The 24,904-nt window shown below is 40.1% G+C and overlaps 1 protein-coding gene across 1 annotated transcript in view; it reads left to right on the top strand.

Moving 5' to 3' along the window:
- WDR7 (WD repeat domain 7) overlaps positions 1–24,904 on the top strand; it is a 291,161-nt gene that overhangs the window by 162,927 nt on the left and 103,330 nt on the right. The window contains 3 exon segments of the mRNA XM_028524165.2: positions 12,751–12,818; positions 12,820–12,901; positions 12,904–12,972. Of these exon segments, the coding sequence (XP_028379966.1) occupies positions 12,751–12,818; positions 12,820–12,901; positions 12,904–12,972 (219 nt within the window).

Genomic DNA, 24,904 nt, shown 5'->3' with positions numbered 1-24,904 from the left:
ATGTTAATCTATGTCAGGTTTTAATAACTTACAAGATGGTTTTTGAAAAGATACAATCTTCTGTATTTCTGCCAGTTGTGGACTGGGTTATAAAAATCCCTATATCAAACTTGGCTTTGGGCTTCCCCACCACCACTTCCCCTTCAGAGCTGCCATCACTTCAAAGGCCTGGCCATCGATCTCCAAGGTACGCGGATGCCCCTGCCTGCGCCCCTGTGGTTCTACTGAAGACTGCACTTGTGGTGAAGAAAGCAGGAGTGAAATACAGTGATAATGCGTCTTTTCTTTTTCTACTGTAAACATGTATTTTACTTTACATTTCAGAAAAAGTGTCTCTTCTTGTTTTTACAGCATGGTGATTAGACAGTCACATACTTGACAAAGTGTTCCCCCCGTGTCCCCAGTACCCATGCGGCCCCGTGCACCCACAGTTCTTACAATATCACCAACTCTGTTCCCCGTGTCACACTTCACATCCCTGCGGCTGTTTCGTAACTGCCAGTTTGTACTTCCTACTCTCTTCAAGGTGACCATTTTTCAAAATCAGAGGTAACACTCTGAAGCAGTCTCCTGAGAAAAATTAAAACAAGAAATCCCCTTGAAGTTCTAATTCACTGTAAACAAATTTTTCAAAAATATCTTTTAGTTGCATGTCATTTATCATTGTGACCAAATGTACAGTAATTCAGAAAAATGAATTCTACAAATACTTCTTCTAAATGAACAGTTGTACTTGTTAACTTCTCAAAGGTAGAACAAGACAGTTGTCATTTTTTATCTCGTTTATTGTTACTGAGTTGAAAAAGATAATTACCTAGGTAAAAATATTTTTTAAGTAAATACAAGAAATGACTTGTCATTTTGTGAATAAAAATGACTTTAGATATAATAGTTTGTTTCCCACTGTGCTGCAATGTGCAGGCATAAAATATTCGTAGAAGACACTCGAACAGTTACCAAATGTTAACTGTGTTCCCATGTGTTCCATTTGAGCTTTAAAAAAAGTCATCATGTCTACTTTAGTAGTTTTATTTTAACTAAATCTCGTTGCACAAGTTTTTTTCTGAACATCAGTTGTATGTGACATTATAAGAGTAATTTGTTATGTTTTCAAATTTAAATAATTTCATAAGCCACTAATCACTATTTTTGAAATATGCTTTTCCTCCCAAGACAACTAATAATGGTCTTCTTAATGTTACAATTTGTAGTTTTTAAAATTTGACATGTATCTCAGATTCACCCTTGAAAGGTAAAGTGAATCAAGAATTGAATGTTATTCTTGATAATTATTAACTACAAGGTTTCCAAATACAGAGATGTCTCAGATATTTTAATTTTTTTAAATCTCAATTTTCTCCCAAACTGAGAATGTTTGCACTGAAAGTAAAAGAGGAAAAAATGAACATTTTGATGTTTGGGTGGAGAATAAGGAAAAAAATAAGATAATGCAGATTGTGGAAAAATTGGCGTAGAACTTGTGTGTGAAGAATAAGAAATTCTTGTTACAAGAATTACTTGAAAAACCTACAGTTGCTCTCAAAGTTTAAGGTTTTTAACTATCAAATAATTGCCATGACCCTGAGATAGTGATAGTATTGTTTCCTTTGGAAAAAAAATTTTGGAACAAAATTTAAATGTTGTTGAATTTTGGAACATTCATTTATTTTGCTTCTGTTCGATTTGATGCATTTTGTCAAATGCACACACACAAGATACGTATGTGCAAAAGGCATTGTTTTTAAATGGATTAATCAGCAGTGGTAGAAAGATAAATGCATTTGCAGAACCTATGGAGTTCCAGCAGGGGGCTATCGAGCATACATACAATTTAATAGCATGTTTGTTTACTTCAGTGTCCTAGTGAGTGGTAATGGTGTAGTAACCACAAAAACGGCAAAGCCTCAGAGATCTGGGGAGCAGCTTCCACAGGCTGGGTCAGTGGGTGGAAGGAGAACTGGGCAGATGGGTTGCAAAGCAGCAGTGCAGTAGAGGAAAGCCCTCTGCTGGTGACAGTGAGTACTGAAAGTATCCTGTACATGCACAGCTTTGGTAACAATGTGAAAGTTTGGAAAGAAATATCGAAGTGCTCATGGTTGTCATATTTCATCAGTTCATCTTCTTTTTCCCTCCCAAGGAGGGTGAGAGGCAGAAAACATGCATGTTTTATTTTACGTACTTGGGGTAAACAGGTAGAAATGCACGGGGCCATATAACCATCTCCAATTTTAATTTTTCCCACATAATTTATTTGCCATGTTTTGTAAAACTCTCAGGATGTGCAGTGCTCTAAGCTGTGACAGCAGTGAAAGTAATATGATATTTCTGTAAAGACACTTGGCCCAAGAGGGGAAACATAACCTCACTATGCACATTTACAGGGGCAGGGACCCCCAGATGCCTCCCCCTCTCGTGGGCCCAGAACCCAGATTCATCACCAAGGAAACGAGGCCCTTGAGTCCCACCTTCTACACCTTTGTGTCTCTGAAGGATCTGACCAAGAACTAGGATAAACTGGATAACTGAAATTTAATGAGTAGACCAAATGGTTTTAAAAATGAATTAATATTTGAAGATTTTTGCTTATCTTTAAATGTAACAAAGCTTCTTTGTAAAATTACTACTACATATCTGGTGAAATCTGACATTTTTATAACATCGTACTCTATCACACTCAAGCAACCCCAGTGATACCAAATCGGTTTGGAAAATGTTACGGCCAAACTTACGTGGAAATAATTTACATGTGAAAATTCCACTGAGGGCCAACATTTATTTCATTATGATTTAAAAATATAGGTCACACATTTTAAAATCTCAAAAACACAGTTCTGCCCTGGCTGGCGTAGCTCAGTGGATTGAGCGCGGGCTGGGAACCAAAGTGTCCCAGGTTCGATTCCCAGCCAGGGTACATTCCTGGGTTGCAGGCCATAACCCCCAGCAACCACACATTGATGTTTCTCTCTCTCTCTCTCTCTCTCTCTCTCTCTCTCCCCCCCCCATTCCCTTCCTTCCCTCCCTAAAAATAAATAAATAAAATATTTTAAAAAAAACACAGTTCTAGCTCACTTCAGCTTCGTGTGTTGGTGCCCTAAGAGTGTTATATACATATGTGTCTAACTGTAATTATGTGTGCATAATGTATGAATGTATGTGCACATGTAAGTTGACATATTTGATTCATACCACATAATGATTATTTTAAAAGCATATCTTAAAAATAAATTGTTAAGATTCCATCAGGCTACCAGGCATATCAATGTTGAAGTTTTTCAGACTAAAGTAAACATCTAAAAAACAATTACAATACAACTCATTTTGAAGATCTAGTTTCTTTTAGATACTTCTGTTTATGTTCAGAAATATATTAAAGTATATTTCCATTTGACATATCTCACTGTTGTGTACTATCTTTATGTAATATGCTATCATAGATGTTTTTAACAGTCAGTAAGTATTTGTTGATAATGCCACATCACATTTTAAAACGTCTTTGGGGCTGTGAAAAGTGAAATAGGCAAAACTGAAAATTAAGAAGGATGTTTTTAAGAAGGAAGTCTGAAGACAGAGGTTTTTTGTAGTCTCATTGACTAGCATTTGTAGAACTTTGAGTGATATATGTGCCAAGACTCTTGTAATTGTATTCAGACATTGTAAATAGTAAATCATATTTAATTCTGATAGTTCTCTCGTCCTCAGGATTGCCAATATTAACAAGGTTCACTTTGCTAAATTTACTTTTGTTCTTTACTAATTAATCAAAACCTATTATTAACAAATATACTTTATTGCAAATAAAATTGTCATAAAGAACCACAATAGAAACTATTTCCTAGCCTAATCTCAATTATTACTTTAAATAGCTGCCCTTTAGTTTTCTGCTGTAAGATCTTGCAACTTACTTTTCCCAGTCATTCATACCACGTCTGACAGTTACTTATTCATATATAAAACATATGCCTTATTAAATACAAATTGTGTATTTGCTCTGCTAGTCAGTGCATATAGTAAAAGGAATTTATTTTTCTCTACATATAATTCCAAAACACATTATTAAATAATGATAGAGTAAAGAAAAACATTTAAAACTTTATTTTTATTTATTGTGAATAAAAAAATATTCAGAAAAAAAATCCTGATTTTCCAAAATGATGTTTTAGGGAATACTGAAATTTATATCAAATTCAGAAAATATTTATATTTTTGCAAATGTCAGTTGGACTATCATGTGCCAGAAATTTCTGACATAAAGTTGGTATGCTAAAATCAATTGGCATGTAATATTTTGGTTTAAGGAAATCCTAATGATATATTTATGATACAGTTTTAAATGCTTTATATATAGTTGTAATCTTGAGGTAAATGTCAGTGAGTTACTACATTATTTGATTTTTACTAAAATTTTGAATATTATAACAACTATGAAAAGCATTATGATACTCAATCCTAAACAAAGAATCAATTTTTCAAAAACATTTTCTCCTGGTTAAAATCACACAGTTCTTAAAGTATTTTCTCAGAATAGTAAATTGGCCAGTGAGCTCTTATCTAAGGTTTTAACACCTAACACCATAACAGAGCTCTGACAATATATGGCTAATCGCAGATATAAAGTATCTGCTGGTAGTCCATCTCTCATAAAACCGCCTTCAGCCTTAATTCAAATCCATTGATTCCTGTTCCAGTTAAAACTGAAGAACTTAATATGTCTTTTAATCCTTTTATTGTAAGCTGGGATAAAATTAATTTTACCCTGGAACTGCACAAAGCCAATTAACATGATCTTTAGAGTTATTTAGTAAAGTGCTTCAAATTGTTAAATTTATCTTGACCTCTCGGCTGCACTCTCCGACTGCCTTTTAAATGAAGTAATCAATATCTCACAGCCCTTTAAATTGCTTAAACTTCTCAAATATTTTACCTGTGTTCTAGTTAAGCTGTAAGTGAAGTGTTTACTCCCGTTCATGTAAATCGAGAGTCAATTATGCTAAATCTAAAGACAATTACGTACTTTTGAGAGGCACCGCATGAATTAAATAGCGGTTTTAATAAAATCGAAGGCTTGTATTTTGTTTAGAGTAACCCAGGGGTGAGCGAACCCGTGTCCGCACAGAGCAGGTACTCAGCATGCGGCCGAAACTGTGCAGCGTGGACGTGCCTGACCGAGGCGAGCAGCCTCCGTGGGCCACGCCGGGCTGGGTGAAGGCATTAATTTTCCCACCGTGATGGGGTGATCAACCGTCCTGTCGAGAAAATGGATCTCCACGTCACCCTTTAGCATGATTAAACGGAGGCATGTCTCTGTGAAAAAATACCAAATTTCACGAGACAAATGAAACTGCAGAAAGGTCTCCTCTTCCAGAATTGTTTTACTTTTAATATCTCAAGATGTTCCGTTTGGTTGTCAGTTTACTTATAGGAAAACATCGCAGCTAATTGCATATTTCTTATATTATTTAAGGGGAAAGGCAGCAAAGCCAAGAATTTAAAATATTTCCCTATCGGAAAAATCAAAGAGTCAGAAACTGCTGTGTTACTGTTAGAACAGAAGTAGGGATGGCCTCATACATTCACTAATCACTATGTCTCTGTTTTTTGGGGGGTGGCCTTTTCTTGCTCTTCCCTTCCTACCTGTTAACAAAGAGCTACCATCTTTTCAGGCCCGAGTACTGATAAAAATAGAATTTTTAACGCCATAGAATTTCAGCATCAGTACGGCTCCTAGCCGGCTGGACAGTGTTCTTCTGAGGCTGTGCACGTGCCAAACTTTAAATTACACCAAGTGATGCACTTGACAGCTAATTAAGATTTCATATTTTGGCCACTTAGCAGAGGGCACCTGTTATGATTCTCTCTATTAGCTTTAAGGATACGATTTACGAACGGCTGTCTTCAAGTACATTATTAAAACTTCCCTAAAGTCTTAATTCTCTCCTGGGGAGTGGGAGTGGAGACGAGATTGAGGCAATTAAACAAAAGGAACCTGGAGAAGGTGGGGGACCCGAGTGGAGGCGGAGCTCTGCAAAGGCCCCTGTTGTTTAATTTCCTACTGGAAGCGGCCCGTGTGTGTGTGTGTGTGTGTGTGTGTGTGTGTGTCTGTGTGTGTGTGTGTCTGCTTCCGTGCCCCCTCCCCCTCCATGCCGGGGCGTTGCAGAGGCTGAGCGGCTGGGGTCAATGCCTTGCCTATTGATCAGTATCCCCGCAGTCCCTTGCTCCAGCAGCTGCTTCATTGGCTTCTTTCAGGGCCTGCTTCAGTACATTAGAATAGAAATCCATAACCAGAGCTGTGCTCATCCAAGCAGGGGAAGAAACTAAATTAAATGGTATAAAACAATCTTGGATCAGGAGTTTGTGCCAATTCATCTTGATCTAAGATGTCACACCGGGCTCTCTGTCTGAGCACCTGGGCCAGAGGCAGCCATAGTGAAAATAGATGGAGCTGCGATCATTCATTTGTCAGCTAAGGAGCGAGGCAGCGGTTAGCAATTCCCTTCTGCAGAGGTCAGCTGACAGAACAATCAGAGCAACTGCAGAATGGAGCTTTCCTTTGAACTATTGTTATGGAGCATGCTCTTGCTGAGGCGTGGGGGGAGGGCAGCCCCGTTTGCTTCCTGTCTCAAGAATACTATGTAAAGTGTAAAATGCATACCACACGAACACAGATGCAGCCGTGCAAACCTCTTACCCCCCTTGTCTGCTCTCGTATGTAAATAAAGTTGGTTTTGAACACATGTATCGAGATACCAATGATCAAACTGTTAAATGTCACTTTGCCTAGAATTAGGGGCCATTTTCATCCTAAACACACAGGCAGTGATTATTGATTTTTTTCCTTCTTGGTATGGTGAAGCTTTTAGCATTTTCCTTCTTTTTAGTTACCATAAACTGTCACAAATCAGTGTTATATTTGAATCTGTAATCACATGTACATACTTTTACTAACATTTGTTTTTGAAAAAAAAAAAAACAGGAAAAAAACTGAAGAGAAAGATGCATACTATGACACCAGATTACAAACAATTTATTATATTACTTAAATGTTTTTTGTGATAATATGAGTTCATTTTATTTTATTTATTTGTTGAATTTATTGGGGTGACATTGGTTAATAAAACATTGTAATTCAGGCTTATTATAGGAAATGTTGTTACAAAATACGACTTACCGTGGAAGTTGTAGAGGAATTTTGCATTGGAGGAACATGATGATAAAGCAACCTGCATGTGAGTTGAAGTATCCTGTACAAAATTAAATTAGAAAAATGAGCAATAACTAACATTTTATATGAAAGAGGGGCAGCATTTTTAGAGATGAATCTCTTCTCTGTGGGCTCATTTTAGATTTTTGTCTTTCTATACAGCTTAAAAACTAATGGCAAATATCCAGGACTAACTTTTTTTAAACAACAAAGTGTGGCCCTGACCAGTGTGGCTCAGTGGATAGGCCGTCGTCCCGCAAACCAAAAGGTTGCTGGTTTGGTTCCCTGCCTGGGCACTTGCCTGGGTTGTGGACCAGGTCCCCAGTTGGGGGCACGTGAGAAGCAAGGGACTTTGCTTCTCTGCCTCTTTTTCTCCCTCTCTTCCCCTCTCTCTAAAAACCAATAAATAAAGTCTTAAAAAAAAAGAACAGTAAAGTGTGACATGGCAGAAGTGAAGAAACTACAGCCGCAACAACAACAAATCTTTTCTGTACCCAGTTGCACCACACTTTTCTTGGAATCCAAATAAACAGTAACTACGCTTTGAGATTATTATCTTAGTTTTCTAGATAAACTGCCCCCCATTTTTCATTAAGTGCTTTGATATCAATCATTCCCTTCCACTTCTTAAACTCTGTATAGCATCCTACCACTTCCGTTTCTTAGGCTCGTCTCGGTCTGGCCCGAATTCTGCTCTGCCTCCCAGTGCAGGGGAATTACTGGAATGTCAAGTGTACACCTAAAAGCTCTGTTCTCTAGGTGGATTTTTATTCAGCTTCTGGAAAAGCCTACCTTTCTTGCAAGGATTTTGTTTTGTTTTAGTTCATTAGGATTTTTAAAAGAATTCGGGGCAGGATATCTGAACTTTTTCTGCAGTGTTACCATTAACCACCCAAAACTCACCACGGATCTGGAAGCTGTTCCTTCTTGCACCTCCTGTTTCACAGCCCAGCGCCAAACCAGCCTAATCTCTCCCTTTAATTTGTCCAGTACTCTCCTAACTGATGACCTCACTTCCGGCATTCTTCAGATGCTCTCCGAGTGGTTTTCCGAAAGCCCAAATCTAATTAGATGACTCTGTGGCTTATGCCCTATCTTGAGTATCTTCCCATTGTTCAACGGACAGAAACTGAAATGTGAACAAAACCAATAGAGCCATCTATGCCCTGGCCCTGCCCTGCCCCTCGCCTCGTTTTCTGCCATTCTCCTCTCGGCTTGTGGAGTTCCCGCCCAATTACCTATCCTCGAAATAGAAACGTACAAGTTCCCACTCGCTGTAGGTTCTTAAACATACTGTTCTGTCTGTCCATAAAGTTCTCATTGATTTTGTAGCCTTTTCCTTTCTAATTTCTGTTTAGTAGGCTTGAAGGTCAATAAGGACAGAGACTTTGCTTTTCTCATCCCAATTAATTCATGTCAATTCATTAATTGATATTAGCATAGCACCATGTAGTCTGGATGCTCAGTTTTTATGCCGTGAGTGACTGACGCTGGGAGGGATGACCCTCTGCCACCACTGGTGCTTTCCGTTCTCCCCTCGGTCATTGCAGGGGCTGCCTTCTGGTTCTGCTCGTGCTGTTTTCCCTCACAGCCGCCCTCTCTGCTGCTAGTGTCGTGACCTTTCTAACAGTGAATGAATCCGATGCCACCCCCTTACCCAGGATTGCTCAGTGGCCTTTTAATCGAAGGCTAAGAGTCTTCAGCTTGCCATGCCAGGGCCACTCCTGGTCTGGTGCCCCGAGCCTGCCCTGTTGTTGCATTTGGCTGCCTCACCTCCAGTGACACAGAAGGATAAAGCAAGAGATCAGGAGAAACATTCAAATGAAACATCTGAAAATATTCAGGAGCCCGTGAAGCTGATTTCTTGGTTGGCATACTGAACTCTCAGAGCCCTTCTTGGTATTGATTTAAGTAACGTATGGAGAGTGCCGTGCTGAAAGGGACCGGGAACGCCGGACGGATAATGTCAGAAAGAGCGGAGAGCTGACCTCCAATCCAGCTGGCTTCAGAAGTTCACTTTTTAAATCCCTCTGTGCCCAATATGTAGCTGGGATGGGTAAAATAAACAAATGGAAAACCAAAGAGACATAACTAGGCTCTGGAAAGATATCTCCGTGAACAGGTAGTGGAATAGAAATGCAATAATTTGGGCTGAGATCAACAGCTGCTTCCAGAAGCAGGCTTTTGGCCCCTGTGAGCACAAAGGACTTAAACCAAATCATGAATGAAGCTCAAAGCCAGGAGCTTCCTCAGTTCCTGGATGGACGTTGACAAGGTACGAGCACATTGTTACTTGGTTAACATCGAGGTTGGGTTATTAAAGGAGAAAAGAAAATGGATATTAACTATGTGACTGGCAATGCTTACGATAACAAAATAATGAAAATGAGTTGTGTTCAACCTAGCAACCCAAAAACAAAACAAAGAAAAAGAGAGAATAGAGGCGAAACCTATAGAACGTGGAAAAATAACAGCAGAAATTAGTGAAATAGAAAGCAATAAAATAAGATCAAAACTAAAGTGTTTTTTTAAATCTGGTAAAGTATATATTTCTAGCAAAACTGATCAAGAAAGACATGAAAAGTAATATTAGAGAAGGCACAAATAAACAATATTTAAAGGGATTATAGTAACTGATGTAATTGAGAGGGTGTTTGTTTGTTTATAGAGAGGAGAGAGAGACAAACATCAGTTTGTTGTTCTACTTATTTATGCATTCATTGGCTGATTCTTGTATGTGCCCTGACTGGGGACTGAACCTGCAACCTTGACACACTGGGATGACTTTCTAACCAACTGCACACCGGCTAGGGTGACAGAGTTTTCAAGCTAAAGAGAATAGTGTAAAGAACTTCCTACCAATAAATTTAATGACTTAGGTGAAATAGATATTTAATGTAAAATTCTAAGTTGTCAAAAGTGCCTCAGGAAGAAATACAGTTAAATAGCAACTGTTACAAAAAATGAATTTATAATTACAAATATTCCTTCCTTCACCTTGTTCATCCTCTACACCTTCATCCCCTGCCTTGTGACTCCAGGAAGGGAATGTCCTGAGACACAGGTCCTGATAATTACAGAAGAGAATTTTCTTCGAACTTCAAGAGTCCTTCAACTATTTTCAAAGAATTGGAGAAAGTTACTTAACCCAGTTTTTAAGTCTTGTATTATATGTTGCTACTAAAAGCCAACAAGAATAGTATATAAAAAGAAAATTATAGTCCTATCTCACCTGCAGACACAAATGTGAAACACTCTGTTAGCAAATCTAGTTCAGAGTCTATGTATTGGTCTGTTTATCTACCTACGTACCAATCGATCGATATCCATCCTTCCATCCATTTATCAGTTTATCCAGAGTTTGCCCCAGGAATGCAAGCATAGTTCAAGACCAGAAAATATATAACATTCCAGGTATCACTGGTATGGTTATACAATAGATAGATTAAAAAACATCTGATAAGGTCAGATCGTGGTGATTTGGGGGACATGGGGAAGGGGTAGTAAAGTCAGGACACAATCCGTAGTAGACTTCAGTTATATCCACATTAATTACCTCTTAGTAAAATAAGGTTACATTAAGATTATACAAAGTTGATTGTGTACATATATATCATGATATTCTTTATATATTCCCTACATAATTTAATGGATGCTTGTAATATCTCATAATAAATACCAAACCAAAAATAAAAATGAAAAGTAGCATGGGGGAGTAGGACTGAGCGAAGGACCAAGTCTTAGGAGAATTTTGGTGTATGCCTTAGTGAAAGAAAGGTTGGGAAAAGAAATTTTAAGAAGAGTCATGTTTTAGGAATGTAGTTTTTTTAATGACCTCCTATTTATTGATATTTTAATAACGATTTAAAATTGTTTTCTATTATGTTTGGAGTATCATGATGGTATTTCTTCTGAGTGTGAAATTATGTTGAGCTTTTCCCAGGTCGTAAGTACTTCTTCAAGTGCTTGGTTGCTCATTCAGATTCATCTGGACAAAATGCTTGTCCTTTGTGTTCTCGTACTGCCACCCCCTCCCAGTCCCTGGAAGAGTCCTACCTATCCTTGAGTCTTCAATTCAGCCCTTCTTCCTTTGTGAACGGGCTCTCCATTTTCAGGAAGCGCACTAGTGAGCTTCCTGAGGACCTGCACTACTTATTTTTATGCCTGCCCAAAGTAGCTGCTCAATAAATATTTGCAAATTAGTGGGCAAATTAACAAATAAATTGATGAGCAATCTTTTCTAAAAAGAGACTTGTTGAGGTACAATGTATAGTTTTAAAAATCTATCCTTTTAAAATGTAGAATTGATTCTTAGTATATTTGGAGTTGTGCAGATATAAGCATGATCTGACTTTGTAACCCTTTTATCACATCGAAACACTGGTACTCATTAGCCATCGTTAACCACGCCACTCCTGTCCCACCTCTAGGCAATCGCTAATCTACTTTCTGGACTCTTTTATGTCAATGGAATCATACCATGTGTGATTCTTGTTAAGGACCTTTTCCTTAGTATAATGTTTTCAAGGTCACCCGCGTTGCCAGCATGGATCAGTATTTCATTACTTTTATTACTGAATAATATTTTACTGGATGGATATCCCACATTTGTTTATCCTTTCATCCACTGATGGGCATTTGAGTCGTTTTCTTGGCTATTGTGAATAGTGCTGCTGTGAACATTCAGGTACAAGTTTTGTGTCTGCATTTGTTTTCATTTTTCTTGGGTAGATACCTAGAAGTGCAGTCATTGGGCCCCATGGTAACTCTGTTTAACCTTTGAGGAACTGCCAGACTTTTCTAAAGTGGTTATCCCATTTGACATCCCACCAGCAATGCACGAGGGGTTCAGTTTCCGTCCATCCCCATCAACACGTGTTATTTATTGCTCGTCCTGTTTATCACAACCATCCCAGTGGGCGTGAAGTCGTGTCTCATTGTGGTTTTGATTTACGTTTTCCCGACGACCAGTGATGTCAAGCGTCTTTTAATGTGGGTATTGGCTATGCACATATCTTTGAAGAATTCTCTATTCAAATTCTTTGCCCATTTTTCCAGGTAGATTCTCTTACTGTTGAGTTGTAAGATATAGTGTGGATACAATCCCTTATTAGATGTATGACTGACAATATTCCCTCTCCGCCTATGTATTACCTTTACCTTCTTGATATCGTCACTTGAAGTGCAAACATTTTTATATTGAATGAAGTCCAGTTAAAAAATATCTTAAAATTACTTGTGTTTTTGGTACCATATCTAAGAAATCATTGCCTAACCAAAAATCATGAAGATAAACATCCATATTTCTTTCTGCAAGTTCTTCGGTTTTAGCTCTTATATTCAGGGCCGTGATCCATTTTGAGTTGAATTTCTGCAGGGTCAGAGGTCGAAGTCCAAATACATTCCTCTGTATGTGGATAACCAGGTGTCCCAATACCCTTTTGTGAAAAAGACTGTTCTTTCCTGAATGAGTAATATTGAATGTTTTCTAATCATATGTCCTTTTGTACTGACATTCTTTTTAAGTTGTATGCTTACGTTTTGATTTTCAGGTTGCTTATCAAGCGTCCCACAAATGAAAAAAATTTCCACATCGTACGAGGAAAGAAGGAAACAGGCTAACCGCTATTGTTTTGCTGGGAGTGATAGGAGCTGAATTTGGTGCCGAAATCGAACCTCCTAAACTGCTGACCAGACCGCGAAGCTCAGTCAAATTCCTGAGGGATTTGGTTTGACCAGTGGTGGATCCAACTACTCCTTGGCCAGACACACTTGTAAGTTTTAAAATTCCTAATGCTGATGGTATTGCTTCTCGATGCATGTTATTTGTTCACAAAATTCAAGAATATTGAACATAGCCTGAGTTTCAACTCCAATAGAACGTTCAAATGAAGTTAGAAAGCAGTACAATTTCTCTGGCTCATCACACTGTGTCATAGTTACCCAGACCTCTTTTTAAAAGTTGAAATGCGGTTTTTAAATGCTTTCTTAAAATAACACATGTCTGAGATTTGTGTTTTCAGAGTTTGGTCAAGATCTTAGCCAAAACTTATGAAAGCTAGCTTTATGTTATAACTTTTAACTTATAAAATAATTTCTGAAAAGCTATGCAACCTGTCCAGAATGTGATTTGAAAAGTCAGAGGTGGTGCTGGACCACCAGTTTTTTCTTTAAAAAAAATACACACACACACACACATATATACACACACACATTTTAAACATCATGATGAGGGAAGTGTGGATTACCTCTATTTTAAAAAGATTCCAATACCAGTTTTAAAATATGAAAAATTACAACCAGAGCTCAAAGGGCTGGTGCCACGTTGCTTTGGTTCTGCAGTTGGTGTGCTAACTGTAGGTGAGGCTATTTTACTTATGGCGTCTTTTGGTCCTTCAGTGCCGGCACTTCTTTACATAAGGTCAACATGTTTCTGCCACATTGCAATATCATTTCTAACACTGTGTCTGTCATCTTGAGAACCAGATATAACCCTACCAAGTATTGATACATCACCAGATATTCTTTGTAGAACAAATTGCAATGTGTTCTTTTGGGGTTTTCACCCTTTAGCAAAGGAAAAGATATACTATGTTACTTTGGTAGCTGTAACAGCAGAGAACTTCATTGGATCATTGTCACATATTTTTTACTGTGAAACCAAGGAGCTATATTAGAGGCTTTTATTTTATTTTATTTTTTTCTGGAGAGGGCTTTATTATTAAAGCCCTGGTATAGACTTAGCTGCCCCATCCCCACGCCACCTTTGGCTCATAATGCAACAAATATGTATTAGTGTTGGTAATCTCTTGATCTCTATTTGACACTGAGAATCAGGGAGTAATCACAACAACAACAGAACAACAATAATGAAGGTACTGATTCTTTTGAGCACAATTATAAGCTCTTTTCATGCATTAACTCACACAAGCCTTGTCCTCACCTTTGACAGCGGGCATCTCAGTTATCTCCGCTTTCCGGGTTATGCAGCGGGGCGCAGAGAGGGTGCAGAGAGGGCGCAGAGAGGCCTGGCCGCCTGGCTGAGTTCATGGCTCTGGGAAATGCAGGTGTGGGCCGAGCACCATCTGTGGGTTCCACAGCTCGTGCTTTTGACCATTATGCACATGGGACCGACAGGTACGGCTCCACGGCCACAGCCTTGGCGTTAGGAAATGGGAGGTTAGTGAAACTTGGAGCTGTTTATTTAGTGTGGTGGCTTTCTTTCTTTTCTTTTTTTTTTTTTTACGATTTTTATTTATTTATTTTTAGAGAGGGAAGGGAGGGAGGGAGAGAGAGAGAGACAGATAGACAGACATCAATGTGCGTTGCTGAGGGCCGTAGCCTGCAACCCAGGCATGTGCCCTGACTGGGAATCGAACCTGTGATGCTTTGGTTCGCAGCCCATGCTCAATCCACTGAGCCATGCCAGCCAGGGCTAGTCTGGTGGCTTTCAAACTCTTCTGTTCACCCTGTCACTGTGAGTATCAAGAAATTTCTAATCCCTTGCACATTTTTATGTTGACAGCTAAAACTCTTTTAAGTTTAAACATTTGTAAATGATCGAATTTGGGGGATATTATGATGATCAACATTTAAAGTTAAGCTTTTCTTTTAATATAATAGTAAAATATTTACCATAACTATTTCATACCCATTATTATCCACTTTAAAAAAAATACATGACAGACTTTCCCTTAGAAGTCAGAAATCTTACATCTGATTGTTTTTCTTGAGGAGAAATCATTTCTGCCCTGACAGTTTAGGGAAGGTGGTCATTTGCTTATTTAGCACCCAGAAATTAATTCCTTTAAACTAACTGTGTCTTAAAACTATTTGTGCTTTCATGAAAACTCTTAAGATGTTCCCATTTCAAGGGAGTTACTTATTTTGAAAACCACTGATTTCATCCAACATGATTTGTATAATTTCTCAACAATATTCTTTTTACTTTGTATTTTCCTGCGAGGAAAGTGAACATAAATGCTTTCCTCTGGAATTTTCCCATAGCTGAATGTAAGTGTGTACACATAAATATAGGAACATCATAAACTTATGAATTGGTGACTGATTGCACCCAAGCCGTTGGCTGGTTGCTAGGCAGATTAGTTTCTGCTGCATTGTCTTCGTTACCTAGGCTAGCACTGTTATCATCCCTTTTCCAACCACGTTTATCTTCTTATGAAATTCTGATATTCTTTCACTTCCTTCCGTATGTCTGTTCTTCCATATGTTAATTTCATCTGGAAATTATAGCTACTGTGGCTAGAAAAAGAGGAAACAGGTTAGGAGAAAAGGGGAGAATTAAAATGCTGTGGCAAAGTGGAAATAGAGATTTTTCAAAGAAGCCTAGGGAATAGATGAAAGAACGAAGGGTCTTAGTACCACCTGTCCAGGGGCCCTAACGCCTGTCTCCAGCTGAGGGAAAGCATGAGCTGAGCTGAGCTCTGGGGGGGGGGGGGGGGGGGGGGGGGGGGGGGGGGGGGGGGGGGGGGGGGGGGGGGGGGGGGGGGGGGGGTGGGGGGGGGGGGGGGGGGGGGGGGGGGGGGGGGTGGGGGGGGGGGGGGGGGGGGTTTTGTTTTTTTTTTGTTTTTTTTTTTTTGGGGGGGGCTTTTCCATGTGCCCCTCAGCTCTCCCAGCAAAGCAAATAAAACACACCCAGACATTTTAAATATTTAAGTTTGTGGACCAAGTGTGCTCTTGGAGCATTTTGGGTAAAGACTAGATGTGGTAATGCTTCTTAGCAAATTATATTATGATTATTTCACTGAACCAAAAGAGAGAGATTCTAGAGATTTGTAGCAAGCAAGAAATAGTATATAAAAATGAATGCTATAGTTTAGTACCTATTAGAACCAGTCTAAAATGTGTAAAACTGGCCTTGATATTTCTCTTATTTATTATGGTTGTCCTATTTGATTGAATAATTATAAAATATTATAAATATCATCATAGTTTTCTTTTAACTTCTTCCCTTCTAATTACACTGCGTTTTTGTTGTTTTGTTTTATTAATTAAAGATCTTAGATTACTTAGTGGTAAATTTGCCTACCACAGGTTTTTCAAAGCCTCTCTTACTGAATTGAAATGTTTTTTATTAATTGATAACTCCTGGTTTGAATCTTGCTCTCCTGATCAGAAAGCGGACGTCTAAAGGTCGGTAGGTCTTACCCAGGCTCCTTCCCATCAGCTCCAGGTGAACCTGACCAGGCGGAGTGCTAACCTGCCGGAAGCAGCTGCGTGCAGTGCCGTGCTGCTTGTCCTGGGGCGTTTAGGATGGATCAGTGCCGTTAAACACGTAGTCTTTACGGCACCCTATTGAATGAGCTAATAATTGTTATCCTCATTTTGAGATGAGACCATTAAGTTACAAGATTTGACGGACTTGAATTGCTGATGCAGCTAGAGGTGTAGACAATGAATTCTGACTGCCGGGTGCAGCCGGGCTGTGAAAACTCTGCACCCCGTCAGATCCGCCCCGACGGGGGAGGAGGGTGACGTCGGCACTCGATGCGAGTCACCTTTAGTGTTAGAACACGCTTTGTGCGTAGACTGGAGTAGATAGGGATCTTTCCTGGGCATTGCACTTTACGTAAAGTGTCGACATCGCACACCGAGGGCAAAGCTGGAGGCCTCTGGCCGTGAAGAGGCCTAGACTGGACTCTATCACTTTGTACTCTCGGTCACCGAAGGTCCCTTGGGTCACAGTTTCCTCTCGCACAAAAAAAGGGCCAGAACCATTCTCTTTCTAAAGCCCTTTTGTCCAGTTAGCCTCTCCGCTTCTGGAGGGAACCGAAAAGCGTCCCGGGAAATTCCCCTTCTTCGCCCCCTCCTGCCCTCCTCCGCAGAGGGACGGACGCTCCCCTGTTGCGCGCAGCCCGACTTCAGCAGCGGTTCTTCTGTGTTATTTGGATCCACAGAGCAAGGCCCTTGTAGACGGGGTCAGGGCATTATTACAACATTACCTCTCAGAGCCTTCGGTTCATCCGCTCCCCATCTCTTCTGCCCCGTCTGTAATTGCGGAGTTATGCCTGCACATCTGTAGTAAATCCCGCCTTGATCTCTCATTAGCTTTTTGACTTTGGGCACATGTCATAAGTCATTTCCTCGGGCAGCAGACTCCGAGACAGATTTGGATGCAGGCGGATTCCGGGATCAATACCTGCAGGGAGTGGAAGAAGCAGGACTGGGGGTGGGGGAGGAGTCGAGCTGCATTTCAGTCGCCCAGAAGCTTCCATCTCAGGGAACTCTGGCTGGGGTGGCCCTTCAGACTTGTCCTGAATCAGGACCCAGGGCTTGGCCTTTCTGTCCTCGCGTCAACCAGCCCCTGGAGTCCGGTCACTGGTGCCCTGAGAATGGGTGGGACTGGAGGGAAGGCAGCTGTCTTCCATGGGAGGCAGGTCCCACAGAGGGACTTGGGGGAGATTCATCCGCCAGGCGCACCCCCTGAGCGTGGAGGGAGTTCCTGGGTGGTGGAGGGAGGAGGCAGCAGCTCTCTGGCTTCTGCTCAGCATGTGGCTGATTACATCAGCAACGGATGTTGCTCCTTCTGGCAACGGAAAGGGAAAGGGGGACTGCCATCCACTTAACATGCTTTTTATTCCAACGTCATACACATCTCTTTACCCTGCAAGGCAGGTATTTTACCCAGCACCTAGCACCCTAAAGGGCACAGTAGTAGCCAGTTACCGCTGCGCACTTTATCTGCGTCAATCTTATGTCATCTTCTAACCCTAATCAATGCCAGTCCACCTCCGTTTATCAGATGAGAAAACCGAAGCTTTGCCCCGTACTCACTAGAGCTTTGTGAAGTTGGATTAAATTTAGGCAGTAAATTGAGGGCACAGGTTAAGTGTTTTTAAGGTCATACTGCTAAAAAGTACCAAGCCTGGACTTGAACATCTATCTTCCAACTCTAAATGAGCGTGTTTTCACCATTTCGCCCAGTCGTCTTGTGTTACGGACAAGAAAGATTCAGACGTGGTGCTGCACGGAGGGAGGGTCGAGTGAGCAAGGGCAAGGTCAACTTGGACATACTGAATTGTCCCTTTAGGAGCGTGCTGGAGCCGTGGAGATAGACGTGTATGGGAAATCCATAGCTCTGTCATTGGGAAATGGCTTGCATCTGTGGGTGAAATATTTAGATTAGAGAAATGAATTTTTCCCCACAGAGAGTCTTAGAAGTACTATAATAAGTATTTCTAGAATACTAGCTGAGATGTGCGAATTCACTGATAATACCGGATGATGCCCTCTCTGTGTGCATTTGTGTTTCTGTTCTGGGCAAAGGATCCACGGATTTCATTCATTTCTCAATAAATATACATTAAAATAAAAATGGACAAACACTCCAAGAGTTTGTTAGATTAAATTGCTTATCACTATTATGAGCTTAAAAAAACAATAATGTTCCTCTTTAGTTCACTTACAGTCCAATATGGGAGCCTCAGTTAGATGTTACCTAAGGAGTATTTTAATTCTGTGAAAAATAGCATTTCAAGTTTTTTTGGTGCTGTGTTTGACTTCGTTGCGCTGAGGCCTGCAGTCGTGAGAAGCATCCTCCAGATGCGTCATGTGCTTCCTAGCCTCCACATTTTACTTAATGGATATGTTAATACTGACTGCTTGAATCATGTACAGTGATTCTCAAGTGAATTTATTTCCTAAATTTTCAGGTAAGGAAGTTAAGCCAAACCTCGAATGTTTTATCAGCAAGACTAGGACAAGTCACTGCAACAATTAGTAGCCAAACTAGCGGTAGTCACAGGATATAAGACAAAGCACCAACAATAAGGAGGAAGGCGCCTTGCTATTGCAAGGATGAGCAGTGACAAAAGAGTGCGCCTGTCCATAGTTCGCAGACAGGCGACCGGACGGCTGTGCTGCCGAGCTGCTGCTGTGGCGTAGAGATGGCCGTTCTCTCTTCGTCTTTCGCCTCATTTCTCCAGCCGGGCCGTCCTGGCGCTGGGAGGTAACCCTGCCTTCCTATCCGGCTCCTTACTCACGCATTCGTTCTCCTTGTTTGCACTAACGCAGCTCCACCACTCCTCACTGGAATTTCTTGAAAATCATCTTGGTTCCAGGTGGTGCCTGACTGCCTCGCCGCTACGGCGTCTGGTTTAGAACTCACTCAGGGCTGTGCACTGAGACCTTGCGCAGAGTGCTTCAGAACGCATGCGCATCACCCTACAGAGCCTATTCAGAACGCAGGGGGCGGGACGCGGGCATCTGTGTTCTTTTTAAGGCTTCATACATGGCTTTCATCTGTAGCCAGAGTAGAGAAACACAGGGTACTGTGGAATCCTTTCGCTATTTTAATTAAGTATCGATGGTAGTTCTTGCCATTAAACTACCTTAATGTACAAATCGTAACTTTCTTTGTATTTTAAAATGGAAGGGATGGCAGGAACTAGTGAGAGTGTGTCAATGACATTTATATTACTCTCCGAGCTAATTCTTTAGTTAGCTCAGCCTTTCTACCGGAATTTCATGACAGTCAGACCTCGGTTCTCGAACGTCTGCCGTCTTGAAGAATTTGTTTCTTGACCAAGTTGTTCTGGTAAAAAAGTGTCTTGGTTGTCAAACAAAACTTCAGTTTTCGACCTGACAACCCTTCCATGCTAATACCTGTGTTATCAGTCCCCTGTCTCTCGGGCGACAAAGGGGACAGAGCACCAGTGTGAGTGTGATTCGGTTTTCAATCACATCACTTCTCACACAGCCTTCCAGAGTGAATGAAGTTGAGGAACTAATGTTCCACTGTGTTCTGGATTGTGTGTCTTCCAGAATAGCACCTGCCTCCCAGAATCATTGTGAGGAGTCAGTGAATCAGTGTGTACAGAGCACTTAGAAAGTGCCCGACACACAAGTGTTGTTTGAGTGTTAGTGGTTGTTATTATTACTAGAAATGTTTATAGAAGAATAAGGAAAGGAAATAGCTCTTCTTAAAGCATTGCTAACTAATAGGGTATTTGTGTATGTATATGCTACTTTAGCAAATCCTCTGAAGGACCTTAGGAGGTAGGTCTTGCTGTCAATAATTTATGTATAATGGACCATACTCCCCCAAAACAAGTAACTTCCTTAAGATTATCTGTCTTGGGAGGGATTGGAATCCAGACGCATTCCCCCCCAAAGTCCAGACATCCTTTTCTACTACACACACTTACTCCCGCTGCTCATGGTAAAGCACGTTCCTTCCTAGAGACTTTCTGGGAAAATGTACTGAAACACCCAGTTTTTGTAATTACTTACTTGTAATTGGACAGATTTCTGCATGTTTTCTGCCTTGTTTCTCATTGTAACCAAATCAACACACGAAGCTCAGATCAAATGGAAATTTTCACCCTTTTGTTTTTGCTTGTAAATAATGTATGTTGTGGGTCCGCTCTATCACTTTTAACAGAGATCTGACACTTGCATTACAGACCCTGTTTGGTGATGTAATCCCATCCTTGTCCTCCCAAAATAACTTTAATTTGCCATCATTTTTTGTTAATTCACTACACTTACAGGTTTTAGGTTACTCTTCCATAAAACAAGCAAGTTGGACAAGGTTATTTCCAAGGCCACTTCCATCTAAAAGTGCAGGGTTCTATGAAATTATTAATGTGATTTGTCCTTATTCTAACTATAGAATGCTTGTGTTTATTGCTACCACTTGAACTTGCTTTTCTTATTTTGCTTGCTCTGTTGTTCAGATAGAACCAATTGTTCTATCTGCTTTTGTAGGTTCCAATAGTCCACAGCTGTGCCATGTGTTTGAAGCTGAGCATCTTTACCTATGTCTCTTCCATCCCTCCTTACAGACCCTCCTATCAACTTCCTAGGCTACTGTCATTTCTCCGTGGCATATTCTTGACACGTGTCCAGCTTCATGGACTCGTGTTACGTCAAGTTGAGTTCAGTAGCTAAATACAACATCTGTGACTGTTTGCAATCTGTATCTTATAGGAATGTAATATGAAGTCATTATACCTCTTTTTTTGGTCTAGACTGTGATGAAACATTGGTGTAAAACTCTGCCAACCATCTAATGTATGTATTCGTTACCTTGATTCAGTTTTAGTTCAAGTTCTCATTTTCTTGATTTCTTGCTCCTAGGCTGCCTGAGTGTAGCAGACTCACTGACAAGCTTTAGCACTGTATTGCCAGTGGCAAGTCCCCACCCCCACCACTTTTTCTTTTTGCATAGAACGTTCCTATTTCTGGTTTTTAAAATAATCTTGGTCTGAAGTTTTCTGACAGCTCTGGAGGATGGTTCCTACCAATTTGTATGCCTTTCTTTTTTCAATTACCATTGAAATTGAATATTAGTTTATAATAGTTTCAGGTGTACAGCATAGTGGTTGGACACTTACGTAACTTACAAAGCGATCCTCCCGGTAGTCTAGGGCCCCCCTGGGACCACACGCAGTTATCACAATATGGACTGTATTCCCTATGCTGTACTGTATGTCTGTGTGCCCCAGGGCCATTCTGATTAACATATTTAATTCTGTAAGTTCAAACAGTTTCATATCAGAGGAAACAATAGGGCACATCTAATCTAATTCCTGGAGAAAGCTACAGAACCTCTGATGGTTCTCTCAGAAGGTCTTTCCGTAAGACGTGAACTGAAGTGTTTTGTGAACTTGATTGTAGATTCCCTTAGAAAACACGGTTTCCAAGACCCTTTTGAAAGGGGGTTGAACTCCTTTTTTATTTCTTTACGCTTTGGTCTCTGTGATGATACAGCAAGCACTAGTGGACCCCTTGGTGCAAACCAACACAACGGAAAGCTTCCAGAGCCCGCATCCACCAGAGGACCTGTGTGCTCGTATGACATCAGTGCATGTAGAGCTCTGTCCTTGCACTTTTGCCTTTCAGGTTATTCCCTGTAGTGGTGCCCTGGGGCTCCGCACTGAGGGGTCAGTGACTGCGGGGCCCTTGACAGTCCTTCCAGTGCAGCAGCACGGACTTTTGCGGGTTTGGGGAAACTTGAAGCTTGGCATCACATTGTGTCTGCAAAGAGAAACCATCAAAAGACAAGGCTAGACTCTCAAAACAAATACAACCGCCAAAATCTTAAAGCTGGAAATTATGCAACCTTCGAAAACTCAATGGTAATTGAAATTCTTGATTTTCCCACATAAACCTGCTCTACTTGTGGCCTTCGCCCTCACAGCTGGTGATCACTCTTTCTTTCCACTTTCTTTATTAGGGACAGTCCTAGTATCTGTCTCCCTCTCACACACAACACCTAACCCATCAGGAAATCTTGCTACCTTCAAAATATATTAAAAATTCAGCTACTTCTTTCCACCTTTACTCTTTTCCTCCTGGCTGGCTCCCTTCACTTCTCACTGAGTTACTGCCAAGCCTCCCAGCTTCTGTAGTTCTCTGCCTTATAGTGGGCTTTCATACACTAGCCATGGGAGTGATGCTTTTAAAACTTGAGGTAGAATATATCATCACTCAGGGATATCCAGATGATTAATCGGGAAGACAGATACTCAAAAATCAGTAGCTTTTCTATATACTTGTAAACAAAATAGAAAATATAGAAATCATTTTTTGAAAGACCCTTTAAACAAATATATATACACACACACACAGAGAAATTTAGGTGTTCCAGCAACATTCATTGAAAACATTTTTCCCTTTTGCCCCCACTAAACTGCTTTTTTTTGGAAATCAGTTGGTCCTAAAGGTTGATCTATTTCTGGAACCGCTCTTCTATTTCTTTAGTCTATATGTCCATGCACAATACCACACTGTCTTTGGGACATGAAATTTAGAGTAAGTACTGATACTCAGTAGCTTAAGACCTCCAACTTAGTTCTTCTGTCAAAATTGCTTTCACTGTTCTAGGTTATTTGTAGTTTGATTTAAAACAATTGGAATGTACTTAATCAACTTGTTTTTATTTTAAAAAATGCCTACTGGAATTTTTACTGAAATTTCCTTGAATCTATAGATGAATTTAGGGAGACTTGACAATATTGAGCCTTCCAATTTGTGAATTACACTATTTATTTATATTTCTTTAATTTCTCTCAGCAATAGTCTGTGGTCAATTTCAAAAGGTCTCACAGAGACCTTCTGGTATCTCAAAGAAGAAAACAGAGAATGACTCAGAAAAAAAACACTTGAAGAAGTAATGCCTGAAACATTCCCAAGTTAAATGAAAGACATAAATTTATAGATTCAACAAGTTCAGCAAAGCCCAAACAGGCTAAACTTTAAGAAAATCACGCCCCTGAAATGTGATTTGTATAGTTTGTGTTCGGTTTTTCCTATTACAGATGTAGTATTACAGTTGCCACCTCTGGGTGTTTGCTTGCATTTGTTTATGAATATTTTGTTGAATAGTGATTCAACAAAAGAAGTAAACTCCATTGTCAACGTTTATATATATTTTAAATTTGGATAGCTACACCAGATTGTTCTCTAATCAAGTTGTATCAGTTACTCCTTTGCTCTTTGCTTCTCTGTACCTCTTTAATCTGAGGGTGTTAATAATATTTTCTTGTCTGCCAATATGATTGATGAGAAATGATACCTACTGTTACTTTAATTCGAATTTTGTCTCTTTAGATTCTTTTTCTTGTGTTTACCACTTTTTAGTTCTATAAATTTCCTATTTGTGTTTATTGTTATTTTTTTTGAGGTATAATTGGCATATAACATTGTATTAGTTTCAGATGTACAACGTAATGATTTAATTTTTGTATATATTGCAAAATGATCATCACAATGAGTCTAGTTAACATCTGTCACCATAGATGAAGAATTTTATTTTTCCTTGTGAGAGCTTTTAAGATCTACCCTCTTAGTAAGTTTCAAACATGCAATACAGTATTATTCACCAATGGTCACCATTCTATACATGGCATTCTCATGACTTATTTATTTTATGTTTGTGTTTTTAACTTCTTTCATCCATTTTGGCTACCCCCAGCGTGGTTCTTTTTCTGTATCAAGTTCTTTATTTCTGTACTATTGGTATTTTTTTAAATAGAGAGATATATTATAAATACTTTTTACAGTTTATTATTTGTTTTTTTTTTTAATTTTCTGGTTCCTTTGCAGGAGACTTAGGTATAATTTTTATGTAGTCAGATATTCAATCTTTACCTTTATGCTGTTGAGCCAAAAAAATTAGGGACATACATGTGTACATTTCTATTTATTCAATTTTACAGTACATAGTATCTGCTCAAGGGTCTAAAAGAACAGTGACTGGAGTCCTCAAAGTGGTTCTCCCAGTTACAAGTAAGAAAGTGGAGTACATCAGAATGAATCTTGAGGTATATGGTCTTCAGTGTACGTACAGATAGGTGAAACAACGTAGATATGTGTGGTTCGCTACTAAAAGGGGTAAAAGAGACTCCGAGGGGTTCAGAAGTAACAAAAGATCAGCACTTGTCCGGGGTGAGGTGAACGGCTAATAGAGGAATGAGGACTGGGAGAGGCCCTCCTCCCGGTGAGACCTCTTTGAAGGGGATGTAGCTGCTAGGAAACACCCAGCCTGTGGGTGGGGAGAAAACCTGCCAGGGGCCAAGGGCCTGCTGTTGCCTGTGAGCAGCTTGGGGCTGGTCCTGACACCCTGGAAGGATGGGGGCTAAGGTTGCTCTGACGTCCCCTACGGAACCTGGAGGGCCAGTGATGGTCCAGGTTGGGCTATGCAAGCTGTCTTCCATTTCCCCAGGCTGGGCAAGCCAGAGC

Source organism: Phyllostomus discolor, chromosome 9 (assembly GCF_004126475.2).
Source record: "Phyllostomus discolor isolate MPI-MPIP mPhyDis1 chromosome 9, mPhyDis1.pri.v3, whole genome shotgun sequence".
NCBI classification, from domain to species: domain Eukaryota; kingdom Metazoa; phylum Chordata; class Mammalia; order Chiroptera; family Phyllostomidae; genus Phyllostomus; species Phyllostomus discolor.
Note: the sequence above shows the minus strand (reverse complement) of the source record. Positions and strands in the feature narration are given on the sequence as shown.